This window comes from Zootoca vivipara, chromosome 6, assembly GCF_965207765.1.
Source record: "Zootoca vivipara chromosome 6, rZooViv2.hap1.1, whole genome shotgun sequence".
Classification (NCBI taxonomy): Eukaryota; Metazoa; Chordata; class Lepidosauria; order Squamata; family Lacertidae; genus Zootoca; species Zootoca vivipara.
In genome coordinates this window covers 8,161,559-8,177,462 of record NC_142589.1, presented here as the reverse complement: position 1 = coordinate 8,177,462, position 15,904 = coordinate 8,161,559, and the positions used below count along the sequence as shown (strand labels likewise).

Below are 15,904 nucleotides of genomic sequence, written 5' to 3'. Positions count from 1 at the left end.
ATGTTTAACATCTGCACAAAGTGGGTGTCGGGCTGCAGGAGGAGCAATTGCCCTGCCTCATTACCCAGATCAGGCCCAGGTGCGCAAAACTCTATGCTGTGTCAGCAGGCCAGCTTTGCCCCAGGGCGCTTAAAGAGACTGAGTCAAGTTGAGTAACACAAAAGGGGTTTCTTAATCTCCTGGTTGTGGCTGTGGTGTCCCAACTTGAACAGCTAAGCCAGCCACCCAACAGGGCTTCTACATAGCCTGAGTTTAAGCGGGCAGTGGATGGTCCAGCAGGCATAGATGCTGAAAGCATGCCTTTGGACAAATGGAGCTATCCTGTTGGGTGCACCTACTGCTCTTGTGGGAAGGGCCCGGCAGCTTTCACCCTCCTGGCCGCCAAAATAAGAACGGTGGTGTAGTTCACACCACTAGTGTTACACAGGGCCGGATTTAGGTTTGATGAGGCCCTAAGCTACTGAAGGTAATGGGCCCCTTTACATGTCCAGCTGTCCTTTGGCAACAACAAATTGTCGCTGTTTCTTGTGTGTTGAATATATGCTATGTGGTAATTTATGGACCTAATAGGTATCTCAAGCCATTTGCACATGCAGAATGTAGGCACCCTATATATAGAAATGGGCAAACCAGTGATGTTTTAGGGAGCAGGCTAACAGGTGGGGCCCACTACTTACATCATAGGAGCCTACACACCACAAAACACTGTTGCTGTATGTAGGCTTTATTTTATTTGTTGTTTATCTTATATTTTGGAAATGTACACCGAGTTTTTTTTTTTGTGCCCCCAAGAGCCCTAAGCTATAGCTTGTTTACCTTATACCAGGGGTCAGCAACCTTTTTCAGCTGTGGGCCGGTCCACTGTCCCTCAGACCTTGTGGGGGGCGGGACAATTTTTTGGGGGGGGGGGAAATGAACAAATTCCTATGCCCCACAAATAACCCAGAGATGCATTTTAAATAAAAGGACACGTTCTACTCATGTAAAAACACGCCAATTCCCAGACCACCCGGGGGCCGGATTGAGAAACCGATTGGGCCGCATCCAGCCCCCGGGCCTTAGTTTGCTTACCCATGGCTTATACGTAAATCCGGCACTGGTGCTCAAGCAGCCCCGTTGGCCAGAAAACAGCACCTTGTCCCTGACAAAGGGGAAGGAGGGAAGTGAGTTTCATTGCCCTGCCCTGTGGCTGCAAGGAGAGCGCCAACCTCTTCCTTTTGGGAGCTGATTGAGAAGGTATGTCATGCATCCGTCTGGTACAAGGCGGGGGATGCTTTCCTTCAGTTTCAGTTCAGAAAACTACACACATTGCAGAAGCAGATACATGTGGGACCTCATCCAGCTGGTCTCTCTGCTGTGCTCAGTTTGGTGGTAGCTGGGCTTACGTCCACTTAGTTTTAAAGCATGTTTTTATTGCAGCCATGCTTGTTACACTAATCAAATTATTGAGCCTGTGAGAAAACAGGCCATAAATGCCACTTAATTCTCCTCTACCTGCAGCAGACACATAATATATTTATTATTTCTCTTTCCTTTGGTTTTGGGTTGCAAAACAACAGCTCCCTGCTCTCCGGGTTAATTGTTGTTAATACTAGCATGTTTTTCACAGCAGTCAGTTGAGCATTCAGATAAATGCTTTCGTGTCCAGTCTAACTCCAACATTGTGCAACGCTTTTAAAAAAAATCCTGCCATCTCCCTAGATCGACAGAAGCCAGCCCTCCCAAGCAGTATCACCTTAACTCTTTGATTAGACAAAGATAAGCCTGTTCTTCATAGATTTGTAATTCTCCAACTGAGTGCTTCGGAGAGCACTGTAGGGGGGGGGATAAAAGTAATCCCAAAGTTTCCCGCAAGTCCAAAAGTGCTGCTTAGAGGAGGGTGCCTGTTATCTCTCTGCATGCTTCATGGCTCTGCCTTCTCCATGGGTGGGAAATCTTGTTGACTGCTCTGCTTCAGCAGAAGAAGCACAACAGAGTGGCTCAGCTGCCTGCCTGTGTCCAAGGCCCTTGCTCTGCTCATTACTCCGTCGCAGGGCAGGCAGAAAGATGGAGATGGTTGCCCACCCGCTGCTCTCTTAAACCCTGATAGCCACCGGTCGTGCCTCCTTGGGCAAGAGTTTTGTGAGCCAAGTCTCCTGGCAGGAAGCTGCCCTCGGACATCCGACATCCGGAAGCCCCATTATCTCACTCTTATCTTGTAGTCAAGCTCCTTCCTTGGTTTACTTCTATATTTTCCCTGTTGATGGGGAGAAGGTGGTGAGTAACCTGCTCAGGCTGTAAAGCAGAGGCTGGTTGTTTGGGAACAGGGTGGGGGCCCCGTGACAGAAGGGCAAAGGGCTCCCAAGAGAAAGGGAGGGAGGTGGGTGGGCCCCAGGGATTGGGAGGCCAGCTTGGCCAAGGCCAGGCAGCAAGGGCATCACCAGAGAGCAATCCCTGGGCACAGTCCAGAAACCGTATTTCACCTGCAACTGAACAAAAGCCCCAAGTCTTCACAAATATGTTCAGCTGGAGGAAGGGCCTGCAGAGGCCCAAATAGGGCCTGGTGTTTTTGTGTGGGTGGGTGGGTGGGGGGTCCCTGCAGAAGCAACAAACATGCACTCAGGAAGCTTTTGCAATCACAAGTCAGATTGCCGCTGTACATAGCTCAGGATGGTCTGCTCTGACCGGCAGCAGCTTTCCCGGCTCCTGTGGTCCAAAACCCTTTCACAGGGACTGGACCCAAGGAAGCTTCTGCAAGCAAAGCAGATGTGTCCTGTCCGGTCCCTTCCTTCCGAAGTTGCCTTTTTCACGAACTCTGGCCCACTGCTGTCTACTCTGGCTGGCAGCAGCTCCCTAGGGTCCTTTCCAGTCTAACTAGGACTCAGCCTGGGGCTTTCCGCATACAAAGCAGGTGCTGATTTATGCCCCCCCCATCGGCTTTACCTGGCCCTCCTCTCTGCAAGGGCCTTTCGCTTGTCTCTCTGCAGACAGAAACCCTGCCAACCTTTCGGGGTTTCTTGCGCCTGCCGCTCTCCAGAGATTCTTTCCCCCCACAAATCTCTTCCAGATGCAGTCTTTGGATGGGCTGCCTAGGTTTCGTTGCCAGAGCTCTAAACCTCTCCTTAATGTCATATCCCAGCATGGAAAACTAGCCTGGTGCATCTGAAAAGAGGGAGACGGGTGGAGCTGCCTGCCTCTTTTTGCCCTGGGCTGTTGCCCTTCCCTGCTCTCATGGACACTCAGTTTGATTCTCGGACTTTGGACCAGCAGTAAAGGGAGGAGCAAGCAGTCTAAGTGTCTATCCCCAGGAATCTGCGGCAGCAAAGAGCCTTCTGAGTCTCCCAGTAAGCACCAAAAACAGTTCCTGGCCCTCCCTGACTTGAGCAACTACAGCATAGAATCATAGAGTTGGGAGGGACCCCAAGGACCATCTAGTCCAACCTCCTGCAATGCAGGAATATGCAGAGGGATCAAACTGCAACCTTGACGTTATCAGAACCATGCTGTAACCAACTGAGCTATCCAGGCAGAGCACATTTTAAAATGTGTTGGACTAGCACCGCTGCACTAACTACAGGGCTGATATGGTGGGGAATTTCTTGCTTCTGCCACTCAACCAGAATGCTACCCTGCAGGGTCAAAAGGCCCGTCCTGCCCCTGCACCCAGCAAACACTGAGCACCACAGCCCTCTCTTGCCATAGGCACCAGGTCATAGAATCAGAGTTGGAAGGGACCACAGGGGTCATCTAGTCCAACCCCTGCCATGCAATGAACTTCTGCCCAACATGGGGCTCGAACTCTTGATCCTGAGATTAAAAGTCTCATGTCTTTCCAAGCTATCCCAGGCCTTTGAAAATGGAGGCTTCTAATACTTGTCTACCCACAGCCAGCTTTGCTGGACCCATCTAGTCCGGCATCCTGTGGCCAAACAGACATTTCTGGGAAGCTCACAACCGAGGCATGAAAGTGACTCCCCCTTCCCTCTTTGTCCCCCAGGAACTGACATTCAGTGTACGCTGCCTTCAAAGAAGACAGAAACTTACTTACTTACTACTTTATTTATTTTAAAGCCCCAAGGACTAATAACCACATACAAGTATTTATTTAGGACATTTATAGCTATCCCTTCCTCCAACCAGCTCAAAGTGATGTACAGTGGTACCTCAGGTTAAGAACCTAATTTGTTCTGGAGGTCTGTTCTTAACCTGAAACTGTTCTTAACCTGAGGTACCACTTTAGCTAATGGGGCCTCCCACCGCTGCCGCCGCATGATTTCTGTTCTCATCCTGAAGCAGAGTTCTTAACCCGAGGTACTATTTCTGGGTCAGCGGAGTCTGCAACCTGAAGCGTCTGTAACCCGATACACCACTGTACATAGACCCTCCACCCAATTTATCCTCAGAACCACCTTGCGAGGTAACTTGGGGTCCCAGCCCTGATCCAGCCCTTCAACCGCTATACCACACTGCCTCTCATTTCCCAACCCCCTTTAAAGCAGGAAAAACGGCGACCCTTCCCTAATCAGAACCTATTCAGCTCTTTTGATTTATTGTTAAAGAAAGGGGCAAGCAATGCTCCCTTCCCTTCCCTCCCCCCCCAACCACCCCCCCAACTGCCTGCCTGTCATCCTGCATGGTTTCCCCGAACTCTTCACTTAAAATAAAAATAAATAAATAGGCAAGCAGCATCTGGTACAGCTTTTCTTTCCCACCAGCTTCCAGAGTTAATTTTAAACTTTGCTCTCCCCTCCCTTCCTAGTATGTGGATTTTTTTTTAACTGCCTGTATTTTAGCCACATGGAAACAGGGAAAGGGGGGAGAGAGAGAGGGAGAGAAACCACCCGCCAATTCTATGCATGACAGAGGATCTATGACCAAGTGGTACACAGGAATCTGCTAGTCAGGAGCGCAACAGGATCCACACAGAGCCCAAAGCTAAAGAGCTGGGCTTTACAACGCAATCTGCAAGAACAGCATGGCCCAAGCTGGTGCCCTCCTGCTATTTTGGTCCGTGGCTCCCATTGGCACTGGCCACCAGACAGACTGGCCTTAACACAATAAGGCACAGAAAGCATTTAAAACTCTTACACCTCAATTGCCTTCTCTACCCCACCCTTTAAGAACCGAGCGCCAACTACATGATACCACTAAGACTGCAGGGGTGGGGGGGGACTCTGGGGCTGCCAGGATTCAAGTCGAGAAAATGTCAACGTTTCTCTGGGCATGCACAAAGTGCACCTGCCCGGCTCCCCAGAGCCACAAACAGCACCTGCACATTGGGTCTCTGCAAGGAAGGTTTGAGGGCAAAAGGTGCCCCAGGTGAACGTCAGCTCCAGCATCTCTTGCTTTTGAGAAAGTCCAGGTGGAGCAGAGGAGAGGAGGTGCTGAATTTCCTACTGTAACAGTAAGTCAGGGGGTTGCTGCAGGCCTGAACCAAATGTTTTTGGAAAGGACAGAGCTTAGTGGCAGAGGGAAGGCTACCCTACTGCGTCCCAGGAAGGAAGGAAACCTCTCTCTGCCAGTCAGTGCAGACAATACCAAGCGAGGCAGATCGAGGGTCTGACTCTGTCTAAAGCAGCTTCCTGTGGTCCTAGTGCGGTAATGAGAGACAGCAGTCCAGTGGCTCCGAAGAAAATGTTCTGGGTAGGGTTGAAAATTTCACTGTTTCAGTTTAGCGGCACATAAAAGAGAAGCGAAAATTTACACATCCCTGCCACCTGGCAAAAAGGGGCCCCCTCCCCATCAGTTCCAAGCTGGGAGCTGCCCCAAGATTTAATTAACCCTTTGCATTCAAGGCCGATTACTTTTAGGCATATTGGGAGAAAAAGAACCCATCAGAGTGTCCCTGCCCCCCCCCCAGCTCCAGAGACTGACAAGCGATGGCTACACAGCAGCTCAGGGCTGGAGAGGAACTGTTTACTGGACAGATCCCTGCTAGGCTCCCTCCCTGGCGTAATTAGAGCCCAGGCGGCCATCCTGCCTCTTCATTAACATTCCTGTCTTCTCCTGCAAGCCAGTGGGCTCTTCAGGTTTGGAAGAGGCAGACCACCCCCCTTTCCATGGGGAACCTGACTCACTCCAGCACCAGCACCACCAATGCCTCTCCCCACCACCAGACCTGCCCCCCCCCCACTCCAGTGGCTTTTTCAAAAGAAGCTGATGAATGTGCGAAAAGAAAGAAAAGAGTCTGAAGCCAGCGCTACTGCCGCCTTTGAGGCTAAAGGCTTGGAGCGGCTGTGTCTCAAAACCCATAATCCACATTTCTCTGGTCAGCAAAGCTTCCGTCTCAAAGTGGCTGGCTGGGGGCTGCTGGCTGCTTATGCCAACTCTGGCTTTCCTCTTCTTCTTTGTCAGCGGCTGAGTTTGGGAGTGGACACAGCGGGCCCTCTTTTCTGGGGACACTTCAAGTGAGCCCCCCAAGCTGCTTTGCAAGTACAGTCAAACTTTGGTTCCCGAACACCTCTGTTTTGGAAAAAGCTTCGGCTCCCGAACGTCAAAAACCTTGAAATAACTGTTCTGGTTTTTGAACGATGGCTTCTGATCCGCATTTTTCATTTTTTCCCCCCATTGACTTTGCAGCCAGTCCATTGATCCTCGGTTTTCGAACTTTTTGGAAGCCAAACAGTCTTCTGGAACAGATTAAGTTCAAAAACCGAGCTTCCACTGTACCAACCAGCAGGGCCTGGATGGGCAAAATTTGGCTCCAAGTAGCTGACCCAACATGCTGCTGGGTTTTGAAGCCATATGCCATTCAATTCCCCCCCCCCCGCACGCACACCCATCGACCCCATGCCATGTTACACTGTACTTCTTTTTTAGATGTTCCAACTGGGTGGGTGGGGGGCTTCTCACCATTCACTAAAGAGCAGGCTCACCAGGGAGCATAGAAAATACCTTGTGCAAAGTGCTCCCTGCGCAAGCCGAAAGGAACTGCTTCTCTTTCTCCCTCTCCCCAGGGAGTCTGCCTGGGTTCCCCAATGATGACCAGCTGGGCTCTAATAACTCGGGGGGGGGGGTGAAGCCTAGGAGGGATCTGCCCAGTAAACAGGGAGTCCCCCATGACTCCCTGAGCACGGCTCCCACCCACCTCGGTTCCGAACGTTGCATTTTGGAGACTGAAAGTAACCCTGTGCAACATTCTCCAGAGTACTGCTCTAAATATCACTGTTGCTGCTTCCTCCCACTTCGCTCTGCCCAGGTGTGAAGAAAGGTATTGCAAGCTGCCAGGTCTTTTTAAAAGTGTGTGTGTGTGTGGAGCGGGGGTGGGTGGGGGGTGGGGGATAAACACAAGAGTTTGCGGAAAACACAGGAAGCTACCTTAAAGGAGGTTGGAATTCTGGTCCATCTAGCTCAGTGTTGTCTACAGGGACAATGGCTCCCTAAGGTTTCGGGCCGGGACTTTTGCTCAGCCCGAGCTGGAGATGCTGCCAGGACCCCGGGGCCTCCTGCATGCCAAGCAGATGCTCTGCCACTGAGCTACAACCCTTCCCTGGCAACAATTTAGGAAGGAGAGCAAAATAGTGTGGTCCCTTCATGAAAAGGGGTGACATATATCCAAAGACCAGGACTGGAATGGTTGGTCAGATAAGCCAAGGCTGGGGATCCTGTGCCCTGCCACATGTACCTGGACTACAACTCCCACAATCCCTCACCACTAGCCACCAGCATCCAGATAGTAAGCCACAGGTTCATCCCCAAGCCCTGCCCCAGAAGCCCTTATTGCTTCTCAGGGCGGCCTTCCCTCACCTGGTGCACTCCAGATGTTTTGGACTACGGCTCCCATCAGCTGCTGGGAGTTGTAGCGCACCAGATTAGGGGCAGTTAACCCCATGGCTTCCCAGGAGCTCAGCCCCCTTAATACCAGTTTTAATACCAGATCAGGTTGTAGTGACTAAAAGAGATTAGGAAAAGCCTTCTGCACATGCTCCAAGGACTAACAGGGCTCCACACATTCCAGAGACAAGACGTACCACTGAAAATATGCTCTGGGGTGATCCCCTGGGGCCAAATATTTAAATCCTGGCTTTCAGGCAGAAAAAGTACACACCTGTGGGCAAGTCTGGGCTTGTTCCACAGAAGGGCTTAACCTGGAAGGAATTTTGCTGCTGGCTTGCCCCCCACTGTGGTGCTGGGTCAAGGGCAGGATAGGCCCAAAGACGGGTCCAACACATTTCAAAGACCTTCAGGAACACACCAGCCTGATTCTGGAAAGGATTAGCCCCTTGAAACCTGAAGTTCCAAATGTCAAATGTTATAGTCCCAGGCTCAAATATTCCCGAATTCCCAGATTCTGGCCATAGCTGTCAAGTTTTCCCTTTTCTCACGAGGAAGCCTATTCAGCATAAGGGAATTTCCCTTTTGAAAAAGGGAGAACTTGACAGCTATGAATTCTGCTCAAAAGGGAGCAAGAGTTCAGAGTTACCGGCTGCGTAAGAGAGTTGGAGCAGGGGCTCCGGCTGCTGAGATCTTGTTCACAGAGACCGTGAAGACACCAAGCATTTGCCTAATTTCCAATGTGGCAGAAATCAGAGTAAAGGAAACGGAAAATAGCATCCCATACACGCAACCCCAAATCTCTCTCTAAGAGGAAATCCGCCCCTGCTTCCCGCACCACCGTGAAAAAAATGTAGACTGTGGGTGATCCATCTCCTGGTGTTGATTCAGCGCCCCTCCCTGACCCACCCTTCTCTTGTGGCAACCAGAGTATTTCCCTCCCTTGCCCAACCTGGCATGAACCACCCCTGCCACAGCAGTGGAAGCCCGGTTGTGTAAGCAAGGCGTGTGAATCACTGCATTTCCCTGAATGTTACAAGCAGGGCCCAGGATCGGAACCTTGCTCTCCTGCCTTCTAGCCAGTGGGCAGTACTATTTTCTATTTGGGGAAAATCAAGTGCTTATTCCCAAAGGCTGGGAGCAGAGGCGTATGAAAGCTTCTGTGTTCCACAGAACTCTTCTTCAGGCACAAGCCTCTTCCCTGTCCATCCATGTGCACCTTACTTGATCTTCCAAGGCAGAAATAAGCACCTGCCCCAAGCCATTACCTAATACTCGGAATAAGTCGCAACTCTTAAAAAAAGAGAGATCTATCTATTGATCCAAGTCAGGAATTTTAAAAATGTCCTGCAACAATTTGCGCCTGTTTAAGGAGCGATTCAGGACTCGAAAGGCCGCAGGGCTGAGCATTCTGCTTAAGGCGTTCGAAGCCGTGGAGGGAAAAGGTTGCCAGCGCCCCATTTCTCAAAATCGGGGCACATCTCAAGAGGCCGACGGACCACAGGATAAAGACCGATCCAAGGCCCACCTCACCCGTATCCTGTTCCCGAACAGGACAGCCAGGTAGAAGACCCCAGAAGGCACAACAGACCCTTCCCACTGCTAGTTTTCCAGCACGGAGAACTTGCAGGTAGACAGCCTTCGAACGGGGAGGTTCTGCTTAGACATCGCTAGACTTACGCTCCTCCATTACCACAAGGTGCCGGGTCTACACAGCCCCTTTGGTAAGGAAATCCATCCATTAGCTTTGTGCGGTGCGAAGCGTTTCTTTCCCCCGCTGCTCCGAAACCCCGCGGCGGCCTCGTCGCCTCTCCAAACCAGCCGGCCGCCCCCTCGCTTCGTTCCCCCCCCCCCTACGGACGCGGCGCGCCCCTCTTCTTCTTGCCCGTTCCTCGCCAGAGATTTAAATCCGCACCTGGAGTTTAAAATACGCGCACAGAAGGACCCGCACCGTCTACGCACCAACTTTGGGAAAGGCAGAGGAGTTCGCCAAAGCGGAAAAAAACCATTATTTTTTTGCCACGCCGGTTAGCAGAAGCGACCCGAAGCCGGCCTGTCCCGCTCCGTCTCGGGGTCCAGGAAGGGCAGGCAGCCGTGCGCGTTTCCCCTTCCCCGGCGCGGCTCTCCGTCGGCGCTCAAGCCGGCTCGTCGGAGCGCGGCGTCGGGGGAGCGAGAGAAGGAGGGTCCCGGGCCGGGAGGGGGGCGCTTCGAGGAGCTTCTCACCTTCGCGGGTCTGGGCGCCCTGGAGCGCCGCCTGGAGCAGGACCAGGAGGGGGACGAGGAGAGGGGCGCCGGCCCCACGGAGGCTGCCCATGCTGTGCCCGGAGCTGCGCCTTCCTGCCTGCCTGCCTGGCTGCTCGCTTCTCTGCCGCCGTCGAGGAAGCGCCTGGGCAGAAGTCGTGTCGCCTCCGCAGCTCCGGAAAGCTCAATGGGAGCTGGTGGGAAAGTTCTCGCCCTGTTCATTCATGCCCACGCTGACGTCACGCGGGCCACGCCTCCCACCAGGCCGCGCGCCTCTCGCCTCGCTCCCGCGCTGCCGTCCGGGCCAGGACAGAGGGATGCAGGAGGCGCAGGCGCAGGATGGAAGGACCCGGAATCCTGCCCGACGGGGCGCGGCGCAAAGGGTCCCTGGTGCCCCTTGCCCCCACTCGGCTCTGATCGCATTCCCTGGCGGGGCGGGCGCTCTCCATGGTCTTCTGCTCCCAGGGGGTAGGCAAAGGCAGAGCCTCCGTTGGGCTGTGCAGAGGCAGAGGTGCTATCTGTGCAGTTTCCTTATGGATGGCGATGCTCAGGTGCTCCCTGGGTAGGCACTGAATAGTCACATCAAAATCCATATGATTTTTTTAAAAGAATCCTGCCCTGCACGCTGTAGGATAACTGGAACCTAATTTACAGGACTGTGCTGCAAGGATGACCAAAATAATGTAGCAAACTGTTTTGAGGCATGCGGCATTGCTACCCCTGGAAAGGCCAGCATGCAAGCATTTGCCTGGTTGCTGCAAAGCGACATGAGGACTGCAGGGCCCCCCTCCCTTACTTCTGTAGCCCCTCTGACCCAGATTCCAAAGTTTCCAGGCCAGTTGAGGCCCTTCTTCAGAATGACACACAGGCCCTTCTGTTCCTCAGCCTGTGAGATTCCCCCCCAATTATATTATTCGGTTCCCACAAAGTCAGCACTTTCAGCCTGAATGGTTGGAATATTTGTTGAATTTCCGTGACAGCGCAGCACCTCAGCCCATTGTTTGCGGGCATCAGCATTGAGTTTGAGCCTTGCCGTGCTGCATCCCGATGCCTCCTTAAAAATATTGTTTATTTTTGCATTGATAAGCCCACTTTTTTTCTATAAGGAGCTCAAGGTGGCGTTCCTGCTTCTCTCTCCCCCCCCCCCAATAGCAACCTTGTGAGGTAGCTTAGGCTGACGGGTGCTGACTGGCCCAAGATCAGTCTTGGTATTTGAAATACGCTGTATTACTAGCACAGTAAACAGATACAGTAGACTTTCCTTTTATGTTCAAAGGTCTGCATTGAAAAAGTGTGCATTTAACGAAAGCAACATGGAGGGCAGCCAGATCTCCACAAAGAGGCAGTTCCATAACACGGGTGCGGCCACCAAGAAGGCCCTGCTATGTGCGGTTGCTCTGCAGACCACACTCACCAAGGGCACCTCAAGCAGAACTTAAAACCAAGGTAGGTGGGAAGGCGGCCCTTGAAATGCTCACCAGCTGCTCCCAGACACACAGCTCTGGAACTCCCTGCCTAGGGAAGCCAGAATGCCAGCAGGTGAAGAAAGACCTTGTTCCAACAGGCTTTGGGGAACTGACTGCTTTTAATGAGAAGGCTGATGATGTGCTGTAATTATCTGTATGGTTTTAATAGATCTTTTATATGTGTGTAAAATAACTGGGGGTATTGTTTGTTTGTTACAGTGTTTTTATATTGTAATCCTTGGATGAAAGATGGTATAGAAACTCTCTCTATAGTGTATATACATGACTTTTTTTGAGCTGGAACTCACCGGAGCTTAGTTCCAGCAGCTCTCAGGTGGGTGCCGTTGCGATTATAAGAAATATTGTGTGTGTGTGTGTTTTATGTTTGTTTTTCTATGTTTTTAGCAATTTTTGTTTTTATCTGTAAGCCACCTTGAGTTGCACCAGGGTAAAAGGAATAATAATAATAATAATAATAATAATAATAATAATAATAATATGCTTTGATAATCAGCTACACTAGTACTAACATCTTGAATTGAGCCTGGGTACAATGTATTTCAACACGGAATACGGACACGGAGCAATGGATTCAAACTTCAAGAAAGAAGATTCCACCTAAACATTAGGAAGAACTTCCTGACAGTAAGAGCTGTTCAGCAGTGGAATTTGCTGCCAAGGAGTGTGGTGGAGTCTCCTTCTTTGGAGGTCTTTAAGCAGAGGCTTGACAGGCATATGTCAGGAATGCTTTGATGGTGTTTCCTGCTTGGCAGGGGGTTGGACTGGATGGCCCTTGTGGTCTCTTCCAACTCTATGATTCTATGATTCTATTTTGTAGCTAATCTTTCAATTTCCTTACTGTCAGGATTTGGGAACTTCCAGCCTGGGGGGCAAATGTGCCCTCCAGAACTGTCTGTCTGGCTCTCAGGGCACCTCTGAGGCCACACTCTGTGCGGCCTGCTCTGTGCCCTCCTCATGGGCATAGCCAAGGGCCCCCTTCAATCAATACAAATCAATACAAATCTGAGGTTCTGGCTCCCCCACCAAAAGCCTGCCCCCCTAACAAAAGCCTGCCCTGCTAACATGCCTGCCCATGGCCCTCCTCGAGTGCTTTTGCCTGGCTGCAATGGGTCCTTGAACTGAGACGATGCCCCTTTGCTTTGCCTGGAAAGAGGATGGAAAAAAACACTTGCCTTGTGCTGTGATGGTGGAAGCCTCTGCTTTAGCATAGCTGCCCTGACTCTTGCCTGTACAAAGGTAAGAGTCATGTCCGTTGCTCTGCCCCACCCACCAGAGGAATGCAGCCCCCCCCAAGGTGGCCCTTGTACTAATCATTGGATAGAGTTTAGGGTTGGTTCAGGATCACCTCTCTTCTTCCAAACCCCTGTTGAAGAGTCAGTGAGCATGACCTTAGCTGCATCACTTCTGAAAAGGCCACCCAAAGGACAGGCGCTCGGGTTCTGAGTTGGGTGTGTCTCCAGCCTTCCATAGCCATGGAACAGGTTCCCTGTATGTCTCTGATAATCCAGACTTGGCACTCGAGAGGCAAGAATCCAAAGAGGCCTCTTTGGTGGATCTAAGACAGGCACTCGCAACCTGGTGCGCTCTGGATGTTTTGAAAGACATACTTGCTGGGACCTGAGGGGAGTCGCAGTCTGAAATTTATGGAGCACACACGAGTCAAGTAATGGCTGTTTTAAGAGATTGCGATGAGTCTCTCCACGCGGCCACCTTTGCCTCTGGATTCTGCAGGAATAGCTTCTCTCCCTGTCTCTCTCATTCACGGACAGGCACGCGTGGGCAGGATGACATCAGTAAATTCACCTCTAAAAGAAGCTCTTTTGTTCGCCTTCCTCTTGGGTGACCTAATGCAGAAATCATTTCCCCAGAGAATTTAGCCAAAGGGAGGTATGGGAAGAATTTTTCACAATTTTCGTCTAAAGTTTGGCATCCCAGCTCGACACTTTTATCAAGGTAAAAAGTGAGCTCACTTCTGGAGGACAGACTTTTTGAGAGCACTGCCAGTGGGGAGCGAGGTGGGGGGTACTTCTTCTTTCCAAAAGATTTTCCTTTGGGAAAGCTGGTGGTTTGATCAAATGCTAGATCAAATGCTAGAAGATCACCTTCTGTTTAAAAGAGCCTCATCGTTTAATCCTTGGTCACCCTTCCAAGACCTCTGTAGGACAGACCCCTGTTCACAACTCTGACATTGCAGGTGTGAGGCTTGCAGCCCCTCAGTTCATGGCCAAACTTAAAATATATACCTACTGGTTACATTCCCAAGTTTGTACTACACCTGCTCTCACTAAATAAACTCTGCACATGCTCAGAGGTGGTCATGGACCCCCCTGGCATTCAAAATGCTTTTTCAAAAAAATTCAACGAGCTCAAACGAAGAGCTGTTTTGCTTCACCCTTTCCGAAGTGGAATGTATATTGTGGAAGTGCATGGGCTGATTTAAGAACACATTAAGAGCACTGCTGGATTAGATTGAGGCGGTTCATTTTGCCCACCTGCTTCTTGCAGTGGCCAGCCAGATGCCCTCAGGGAGTCTGGGGCAGGGCATTAAGGCAACAGCACTCTGCCATCACTTGGCCTCAGCGGTTGGTTTTTCCAAAGGTAGACTTCCTCTGAACATGCAGGCTCTGTTTCGCCATCCTGCCTCTGAACATGCGGGCCTCTCCACCTCTGTGCAGTTGAGTTGCATTGAATAGTTGTTAGAAAGGTGGAGGCATAAATGCTGGAAATGAGAACAGTCACCTCTTAAATCTAGCCCAGCCTGTAAGCTGCTGCTGCTGCTTGGGGGCAGGGTGCAAACATGGAACTATGGGTTATGTGAAGAAGCACTTCCTGTTGCCTGTCCTGGATGTGCTGCCAAACTTATTGCAATCTAGTCTAATGGGATGCGAGTGGGAAGCTCATTTACTCCTTGCTAAGCATAATTTTAATAAACCTTCCCGCCCCGCCAGACACCATTTTCTCTTCTTAAAAACAAAATATCAAACTACTGTACATTTAACATTGCACCATAAAACAGTTTAAAGATCTGGTAATGCACATCATTTAATTATCTATAGAAATAAATTGATGCATTTATGAGACATAAAATTATATCCTTGCAACTTCAGTGTTCCTATGGGGAGGTATTATTATTTTTCTATAACTAAAAAAAACCCCAAACACATTGGCTTTTCCATGCTCCAAACCGCTGGTCACCTTGCCTGCAATGCTCTGGCGTTCTGTTTAATTCCTCCTTGATATAGATTGTTTTTCCTTTCTCATTTCACCATTTGGCTTCTTACAGTTTGCCTTTAATTAAAAGCCCCACCGCTCACTCCACAACAGCTGCTATTTGCGCATTTTTCCTTTTTTTTTTAAAAAAAATGTGCACATTATATGCAAAGAGGCATTTAACAGCAAGCCTAGTTGCCACCCTCTTCCCCCAAGGACCACTTTGCCTGCTTTTCTTGCATCCCTTTGGAGAAATTGTTGTTTCCCTTCTGTACTCTGCACCCCTCCCCTCCAGTTCTAGGTGACCCTTCTAAAAATATAAACCAGTGTGGCATTTATTAACGGAGGAGGAGAAGCGAGCCTGTAAAGTTCAGGTGAGGCCTGCAGGCCAAACGCCATCCCAGGCAGAAAAAAAGCAGGAAAGCCGATCGAAAAGGTTCAGCCAGAGCCGTAACAGCAATTTGTTTTGAAGAGAGCAGCCAGCACGCCAGGAAGCCTCTTCAGCCCCTTCTTTCCAGCTGTTGGCTTTTGCCGCAAAAAGCAGCAGCTGCCAGCCTCAGGGTCCGCAGAGGAGGCCTTGTGTGTGAAGGCGGGGAGGTTAAAACTGCATTAAATGCATCTCGAGCGGTTGTGGGTTAATCCCCAAGCAAGGCCATTCCGAAAGCATTTCGGTGCCTTACAGTGAAATGTGCAGCTGGCAATCTGCAGAAGGTAACCTGCAGCTCAAGTGGCCAGGAAACTGTCCTGCGCGAGATGCTCGAAAACGAGCGGGTGATGCGCAGCTTGCGGTGGTTTAACTGAGCCTCACAGATCAGATCGACCAGCCTTTGAAGGGTGCCCAGGATGGTGGCACCTCTGCTCCCAGAAGTCCCAGCTGAAAGGCGGGTCATCGGCCTCGTACCTCCAAGGTGACAGATGGGAGGATTGATGTAGGGCAGGACATTTTTTGGCAAAAGGTTTCTTTCGTTAGAAAAGAATTCCAAGGGAGAAACGTGTGGCGCAACGCAGCCAGGTACGCCTGCCTCAAGGTACTTCCTAGTCAGAATGGTTGGGCAACCTCAGAACAAGTTACCCAGGGATGTTGTGGAACATTCTTCCCTGGAAGGAGCCAGAGCGAGTTGATGCTCGTACAGTGAAACCCAGCACTTGTGAAGGAGCTGACTCATGACTAAGTGCCCTTTGAGCCTGACCTCAGTGGCTCCCTGGTGCCTCAT

General features: G+C 50.8%; 1 protein-coding gene across 4 annotated transcripts in view; it reads right to left on the bottom strand.

Moving 5' to 3' along the window:
• Positions 1-10,461, bottom strand: part of EPHA2 (EPH receptor A2) — a 33,225-nt gene extending 22,764 nt beyond the window's left edge. The window contains exon 1 of one of the 4 annotated variants that reach the window (XM_060276312.2): positions 9,976-10,461. In XM_060276312.2, coding sequence (XP_060132295.1) covers positions 9,976-10,066 — 91 coding nt within the window. In that variant the 5' untranslated portion in view covers positions 10,067-10,461. The remainder of the gene's footprint in view (positions 1-9,975) is intronic. The other 3 variants (XM_060276310.2, XM_035118378.3, XM_035118377.3) reach the window with 3 other exon arrangements.
• Between the last annotated feature and the right edge of the window lie 5,443 nt (positions 10,462-15,904).